This window comes from Tinamus guttatus, unplaced genomic scaffold, assembly GCF_059628265.1.
Source record: "Tinamus guttatus ecotype Peru unplaced genomic scaffold, ASM5962826v1 Tinamus_guttatus_pri_ptg000459l, whole genome shotgun sequence".
In the NCBI taxonomy this organism is placed as follows: domain Eukaryota; kingdom Metazoa; phylum Chordata; class Aves; order Tinamiformes; family Tinamidae; genus Tinamus; species Tinamus guttatus.
In genome coordinates, this window is record NW_028288993.1 from 10,747,609 (window position 1) to 10,755,546 (window position 7,938).

The 7,938-nt window shown below is 51.5% G+C and overlaps 1 protein-coding gene across 1 annotated transcript; it reads right to left on the bottom strand.

Annotated features, from left to right (window-relative positions):
* Nucleotides 1-7,125, bottom strand: MORN3 (MORN repeat containing 3). Its single transcript, XM_010218673.2, has 5 exons — nt 6,952-7,125; nt 6,221-6,378; nt 4,516-4,675; nt 2,232-2,416; nt 1-200 (listed from the first exon to the last, which is right to left on the bottom strand). The coding sequence occupies exons 1-5, from the start codon at nt 7,094-7,096 to the stop codon at nt 132-134; spliced, it is 717 nt and encodes a 238-aa protein (XP_010216975.2). The 5' UTR covers nt 7,097-7,125; the 3' UTR covers nt 1-131.
* Nucleotides 7,126-7,938: the final 813 nt, after the last annotated feature.

A 7,938-nucleotide genomic window follows, 5' to 3' on the forward strand; every position in this document is an offset into this window, starting at 1 on the left:
CCTGAGGGAAGAGAGGGCGGCCGACCCCAGTACAATAGGCCATGGTGCAGAGCAGAGACACAAATGAGAAACTCAGGATTTTGCTCTTATCTTGCATCCTTTTTTTTTCCTTCTTCAGGATCCAGTTAATATTATTTTTGGCTGTCATCAAACATTGCTTGGGCCTCCTCTAAAACACCATCTGGATCAGCTAGTTCGATCTAAATAGAAAGAACACAAATCAATTATGCAGTGTAGCTGAGGAAGTGGAGGGCTTATAAATACTGATTACTTCAACATTAGTGGAGTCTCCCGTGGAGCAGGGCTTTTAGTTTATATCACAGCCTTTCAATTACTGTTTTAGAAACATTGCTGCACTTTTCTACTTTTATTAACATTTGGGATGTGTGCACTGGTTCTCTTTTAGCAGTGCCCTTTTCCTGCACAAAACTTGGATTTGCAGCCCGTGGGTCACACCAATAGCTCCGATAGGTGAGTACCTGGTGCCAGCTGAGTGAGCATCAGCAAATCTTGAGTCCAGGATCCTGCCTATGACTGGATGTGGTCCCCAAGCCTTGCATTATTGACCAGGAACCTGTCACCGGGAGCCAACCTGCTTTATAGCCTCATGTTTCTGGGAGGTTCAAACATGTTTTTCACCCAGGCAGAAAGCAGCCAGTCTTTTCTTGTTTTGCTTCTTGAAGTCTTGGCTCAGTAACTATAACACAAATAGCCCAATCTGTTGTGTTGTGCCTTGCCTATGCACAAGGATGCACTTTCACCCTACATCTACATATCTTTAGCAGCTTCTTGTGAAGGTAATTTAACAAAGGCCTAATAAAAATCTCAACTTTTTTTTTCCTTTACCTGTTATTTCCTTCATATTCTGAGAGCTGAATGACTCTCTTCCAACTAAAAGTGTAGTAACAGCAGCAAAAGTTGATGTTTTCTTTTTGTCCACAGAGTAGAAAGAAAACTGGGTCATATCTTGGTCTTTGGGGAGTTTAAATAAACATTTAGGCCTGGACATCCTGCCTTAGCAAGACGGTAATTCAGGAACTCATCCAGCTACTCTGGGGCTCGGTCGCTGAAGAAGCAGATCTCCTGGGTGTCCTTGAATGAACCTCTCAAGGTAAATATTTGTAGCTACAGAAGTACTGCTCCTTTCATTCTTTTTGCAACCAAGGACTGGGCTATTTTTCCCTGTGAGTATTTGGTGTTTATTATTTAACACTGCTGTGGGGTACTTAGTACTCGGAGAATTCACTGATTGTCAAAAATGCTCAAAGAGCATGTGCTAGAGAAAGTAGACTTAAAACAGGTGAAGGAAACCAAGGATGCAGCAAAATAAGGGAGTTTTGCTGCAGCTTGCTCAATACTGACTGCAAAAAGTTTGTGCCTTTACCTGTTGTGAGGGACCAGAGAGCCAAAAACAGCCGATCCTGTGGGCCACGGCCATGCTGCTCCTGGCAGTATTGGAATATTGCAGACCTGCATGTTGTGACTAGGCTTTGAAACTGTGCCTCTTGTTACTAAGAGATGACGGGAGCTTATTTGGGATGTATCCACCAGCACAGGTGCCTCCCATTGCAGGAGGTGCCTTTGGGCTCCATCATGCATATCGCAAACCTGGGAGGATGCCTGCGGCTGGCTCCCTTGTCCATCAGCTGCTTCCTTAAGGGAAAAGGGGAGCAGAAGACGGTGGTTCTTGGATATCCCTCCATCTATCTGCCTTAAAGCCAGGTGGGAAGCTGTGCCCTGGTGCCCACTAGGCTGGTGGACCCAAAAGACCCCCTAACTCAGGGTGCCCGGGCAAAGGACACAGCTGAGGGTGGCCTCACGGCTGCCAGGGCTTTGGTGAAGCTTAGTCAGCGTCGGCAGTTTGGCTTGGAGAAACCATCTGCTTTTGACGTAAATCCCCCTATTGTCTCTGTCTCTATTGTCCCTGTTTCCTTTGTGTATGCCCAGGTCTCTAGGCAGTTTAGGTGCATGAGAACTATGGTTTTTTCAGATGTGCAGCAAGTAACAGGCTCCAGCGCTGGGCTCTCCCAGGTCGCTTGGTGCTTTTTGTCCCAAAAGGGCCATTTAGGACACAGCTGGCCAAGAGAAGCTGAGCACACAGGCAGCGAGCCTGGAGCCCGCGTGAGCAGTCGCTTGGAGAATGAAATGCTACCTGGATGGATGCCTTGAGCTCTGATGAATGCTGTTAATGAAAAACATCGTTAGCAAAAATGAAATGTCCAAGCAATTACCTTAGGAATTGGATACTGAGTAGGGGTAGGAGCTTCATCTCTGCCAAAGTCAATCATAGTTCCATATTTCGGTATATCTGCTGCCCAGACACCTTCAAACAACTGTCCTGTGTCCAAGTAGAAAAATTTCCCTGGTCCGTGCTTCTTTCCTTCTTTCCAGCCTCCTTCATACCGATTTTCATTTGCTGCAATTAAATACAGGAACAGACCGTGAAATTTGCACCATTTCATTAGGTGGCTACACAGGAAACCAATCAACAGAGAAAAGCAACAGAAGAGCAGATAATCTGTTTGCCTCCTGATCTGTCCCTGGCTGGTAATTGTGAGGGAGGTGCAGTGGGTTGTGGCATTTGGTTTTAACTGTGCCCTATTTGCTGTGCCTCCGAGTGAGCAAATGCTGCAGCTAAAGCCCACGCTCACTTCCTTGGAACATTAAATGCGCTCACTCTCTTTGTTCTTCTCCTGGTGATATTATTTTTTTCGTGTATATTCTAAGTAAATGAGCTCGGGATAAGGAATGGGCAGCTGAATCGCTCCTAATGGCATGAAAAATCACAGGCCACCAGTTTCAGAGTTGCCACGGCCACTAGCCACACTGGAGGTGCAGCTTGGAGAGGTTTGCTCCTCTGGGTGAGGAACAGTAGCACTGTGTGAGCAGTTAAAATAATCTTAAATTCAAACAATACTTGTAGTTTTATTTTTCCTCAATGAACCACAGCTCAGGAATTGCTGTGAAGGTCCAAGCAGTTCATGCATGCAGCTACAGGCTGTTTTTCCAGCTGTCTTGCTTCTCCTTGTGTTTTTCTGCAAGTCGAGAGAGATTTGAGGGGGGCGCCAAGCTGTTCTCCACGAGTCCCTTCGGGGATGGGAAAGGCCCTCTCAAAATGCAGAGCTGCGAGCTGAGCAGAGCACGTCTGTCCAGTGGCGCTGGCGGAGAAGGGCGGCCATGTCCACGCCTGCATGGGCTGGCAAGTATCCAGGTGCCCCTCCACACTGGGGGATTCCTCTGCTGTCTCTTTTCCCAGTTTTCCAGTATTTTCTCTTCGGGCCCAAACACGCAGGGATTTCGGACCAAGCTTCTTGGTGGGAATGTCCTTTGGTGTCGGAGGGATCCTGCAGCAGGAGGTGGCAGGAGCCACGCGGGGCTGGGGTGCTGCTGTCCCCAACGCGGCCGTGCCACGAGCTGCCCCCGAGCCCGGCCGCAGCGGCGCCAGCGCCCGTGCGGCTCCCCGGCCACCAGCGCCCGCCCCGGGCGCGCTGCCAGCGCCCGCAATTTAATCTGGAGCTTCGGCGCATCGTGACCTCCGCCGAAGAGCTCCTTTTCTTCCAGCCCTGCAGAGCTGCCGGCTCCTGGGCCCGCTTCCAGCGGCTGAGCTCAATGCATTAAGCTTGCGGGTATGAAATAATTGCTCTGGCTAATTTTAACCCAAAGGAATCCAGCTCGCAGGCACTTCCAGGCTGTGTTTGAAGGCGCTGGGCACTGGAACAGAGCGGTGGCGGCGGCCAGGGCGGTTAATTTACAGTCCAGCGAGAAGGACTTTGACTGGACCCGCAGAGGTGGCGCTGATGGGAGCCAAGTGCACCAGGCAGGTGACTTCCTCTCATTGATTTTATCAGGAGACACCAGTCCAAAAGGAATGCACTGTGGGTACTGGCCGTACTCCTCGCACGTGGTGCGGAGCAAAGGCCCTGCGAGTCCTCCTCGCTGCTGGGCTTAGCGACCTCCTGGCCTTGAAACTGCTTCAAGGAGAAACAATAGGCGGATAATGTGCCAGAACCTCAAACGTCCCTGGGACGGAGCAGCTTGTACTGCAGAGCTCTGGGATTCCTGGCTTTGGGGACAAATGGATTAAACTGCAAGCAAAATTAAAAAAAAAAATCCAAATTTCCCTTCTTGTGATGAGGCTGTTCCCAGCTGATCTGTGATGTGCTCGGTGTTATTTCTGGGAAGGGATGGAGCTCAGCCCTGTGTTCACGCAACGAGGGTCAGTGTCAGAAGTGAGAGCAGGCATGGAGCGAAGGCAGAAACTTCTCTTTTTTTATCCTGGAAACTGGATTGCTCTTTGGTGTACGGGAACTAGAGAGCAGGGCCAGCAAACTGCCCGGCTGGCAGAGAGGGATTTGCACAATATCTTTACCCCAAACATCCCCGCCGCTCCAACATAAATCACAGCAAGGAAAAGCTTTGGTGCGCGCAGGTTCAAGAAATGCCAGCGGGGGAAGGACATGGGGGAATTCCACGGGGCAATGACCCAGGGGACGGCGCGGGCACGCAGGTACTCACACAGGCGCAGCATCCCCTGCCCGCACGGCTGGTCCTGCAGCCACTGCCCTTCGTAGATGGAGCCGTCCCCGTAGTACATGCGGCCCCAGCCGCTGCGCTGCCCGCCGCTCCACTCGCCCTCATAGTACTCCCCGCCGGGGTAGAACGTCGTCCCGTAGCCCTGCACGGGGGCACACATGGCCCATTAGCAGCCCTGATGCTTTTTATGCATGCTTAATGCCAGCCCTTCACATGCCTAAGGAAGCGAGAGGTAATAGCAGGGGTTGTTTTTGCAGAATGATTTTACTCCTGTGATAAAATCTGGGGGTTGTGACTCAGCGTGGTAATTTTGGCGTGATCACTGCCAATATTTAGTTTAAAGTGGAGTTTACTAGTACCTAAATCTGCCTGGGACACACAGCATAAAAAAGGCTTGTCTCTTCAAGTAGGGATTTTCTGCCTTGTGGCCGTGGTTACATTTGCTGCAGCCTGGTCAGCCCAGGCCCTGCAAATCCTCCCCTGGGCTGCCCAGGAGCCTCTGAGCGATCGTCACTGCAGAACCAATTCTGCCTCATGTTCTGTAAACCGGTATCCCTGAGAGGTATTGGCATAACATCAGTGGGGTTCCTCCATAGGAGGAAAGCAGTAGTTTCTCTCTGCAAAAAAAAAAATAAAATCAGTTCTGGAAAGAACTGATTTTTCTGAGCATGAATTTTATACAAACGTCATGGGTGTAAATGGGACGTTTTCAGAGCAGGAAAAAAAACCGTCCTAGCAATGCTTGGATATCATTATAAATCTCTCTGCAAAGCTCGGTCACCCAAAACATATTCTCAGGGAATGAGAGAGGAGAGACTCGAGCCTCCGAGCCGCTCACCTGCCAGAGCCCCCAGAAGCTGCTCGTTTCCTCTTGGGCCAGACGCGAAGGGTAACGCAGGGTGCCCATGGGCAGAGCAGCAAATGTTCCGAAAAGGATTTTGCACCTAAGATTGGGGTTGTTTTTACCAGATGACTTGCCCATGAGGTTGTCTTTAGAAAAACGGGTGATTTATATGGCAGCCTTAACTTGCAAAACAGCGTGGATTATTTGTCCAATGCCACTGCCAAACTTGGGAAAGAGCAGGTGTATTTGTGTGCCGCGCCTGGGAGACCTGCTCTATCAGCAAGTTCCTCTGGCCGATTTAAACACGGTAGTAATTAAACTAATGGGCGTGCAAGATTAAGACACAAGATACCAACACGGCAAGCTGCAGGTGACTGGGCAGTAATGGCTCATATGGGAGCTGCCTGGAGGCCGGGCGGGATTGCGGATGCCCCTGGACACGTTCCCATACTGAAAACCCTGGGCATGAGCAGGCTGGGGGGAATCTCGTTCTTCCAGCCTCCCTCAAAATATTTCTTCCCTGTTGCTGGCTTTGGAAGTGATGCAGTTCCTGCAATGCCTAAGGTGGGAAAGGAAGTAAAGCCGGCTCAGCCAAAACCAGTGGGGTTGGGAGAAGACTCTCCCCTGTGGGAACAGAGGCCAAAATAAAAAAGCTTCTACTCCTGCTTTCATTTTCTTGTGCCACATACTCATTTTCCCGAAACCTCTCTGCACCTTCTGTTCAGGCTTGGACAACAGATGTCTTTGGAAAAAATGAGTATTTAAGGTGACCTTTGTGCATGTGCACACCCATCTCTTCCCCACGCTTTGCGGCAGGGTAGGGGCAGGCCAAGGAAAACTCACGCATTTTTTGTCGTTTTTCCACCAGCCTGTGTACACCTTCTTGTACTCCTTGGTGACAGGGTCAGGGACGCTGTACGAGCCGTAACCATCCCGTTTCCCAAACTTCCAGTCGCCCTTGTAGATGGCTCCAGTGCGTTTCCAGATCTGCGTGCCCTTGCCTGGTGCGAAGGAGAACAGGAATTGTGGCAAGAGAGTGTCTGGGGCTGCCCTTAGGGCTGGCTGCACGTCCCTGTGCCACCACAGGAGCAAGTTTATGCCTTGGATTTGGTTCAGCATCTCGGATGTGTCATTAATCTGCACCATGGTCCTCCTGGGTGGCCTGTGGTGAATGCGCCTAATCTCCCCAAACCTCATTTTGCTGCTTGTGAACAAGCCTGGCCCGGCCCAGCCACTCCAGTGCTGGGTCGGGCTCCCCTCTCCACACAGATGTCCTCTCATCCTGAGCACAGGCCGTGGCCAGAGTCAAAGTTGTCCCTCCCGAGGACAAGGGGGAAGCTTTGCCATAATGTAGGTGTTTCCTGCCCTTGCCCTGCAGCTGAGCACAGGCAAAATCATTTTTAGCTACCGAGAGGTGATACTTTTGAGCATGTTTTTGCCCAGCATATATCGCAGCATTATATCGCAATAACCACCCTGCAGCACACGGATGAGCATCTCCAAGCGCTGGCTGCTCCCCTGCCCTAAGGACTCGCCCAGATATCTACGCTGGCACCTCCGGAGCAGGATCTCACCGTGCTTCAGGTTGTCCCGCCACTCGCCCGTGTACTGGTCCCCATTCACAGCGTACACCGTGTGCCTCAATCCGCTTTTCTGTGCTTTCCTGTCCCACTCGTGCCAGAGAGGCTCTGCAGGTGCCGGGAATCTCACAAGGGGCATCTTGTTCTCAGCTGGAGCCAGGAGCGAGCAGTCCTGGAAGCAAAACAGGGGGATGTTATCCCAGTGGGTACTGAAAGAGCAGTCTAGTTGTGAGGTGCGCTTGAACACGCACCCACGTTGGTCATTAATGTCTGCTTTAACGGGTCAGATAAAAATGCAACGAGCAGGGGGGTTCTCTCAGCAGCTCCCCGTTCAGTGCGGGGGCGTGGCCAAAGCCTTAGGGGTGAGAGCGATCTCCTGTGAGCTCTGAATAAACACCAATTTAAATAAATGGAAATAAGAAGCTCCGCTGAATCCCGGCCTGGGTGGGATGCGCTCCGGTCCTGTCTCCTGGGCTCCCCCTCCTGTCCTCATCCCTGCAGACCCAGCAGAGCTTTAGAGGCTGGGAGAAAGGCTGGAACTTCTGGGCATGGCTAGGGGATGAAAGTCAGAAACTGTAATTGGGAAAACAAGTAGTTCTGATTCACTTCTAACGCGCCAGGTGGTTGTGGAGGGAAGGTGGTTGTACAACCCCCATGGGGGGGATATGATTGCTGCGACGCGGGTGCTCGTTGCTGCCCCCGGGGCCACTATTCCCCGGATCCTTTCGCTCCACTCCTCCTTACCGCTGGGCGCTGGCGAGGCGGACGCAGGACTGTGATTGTGAGCTCAGGCCTCGGAAGCAGGGAGAGTTCAGGAAATGCCGCAGCAACCCAGAGCGGTGCCGCCACTGCGGCCTCGAGGTGGTGGAGAAGCTGGGCGAGGACGAGGAGTCACCTCCTCTTGTGGCTACTTCTCCTAAATTTGAAGGATAGCACTTAAAAACCAAACACGGGTTGTCCCCTTGGTGATCCACCCAGTGC

Excerpts from the sequence above, each read along its gene's own strand:
- MORN3 (XM_010218673.2), bottom strand. The coding sequence starts at position 7,096 with ATGCCCCTTGTGAGATTCCCGGCACCTGCAGAGCCTCTCTGGCACGAG. Across the intron at positions 6,379-6,951 it reads GCGGGACAACCTGAAGCACG|GCAAGGGCACGCAGATCTGG; the intron begins GTGAGATCCTGC and ends CCTTCGCACCAG. Across the intron at positions 2,417-4,515 it reads GCAGGGGATGCTGCGCCTGT|CAAATGAAAATCGGTATGAA; the intron begins GTGAGTACCTGC and ends ATTTAATTGCAG.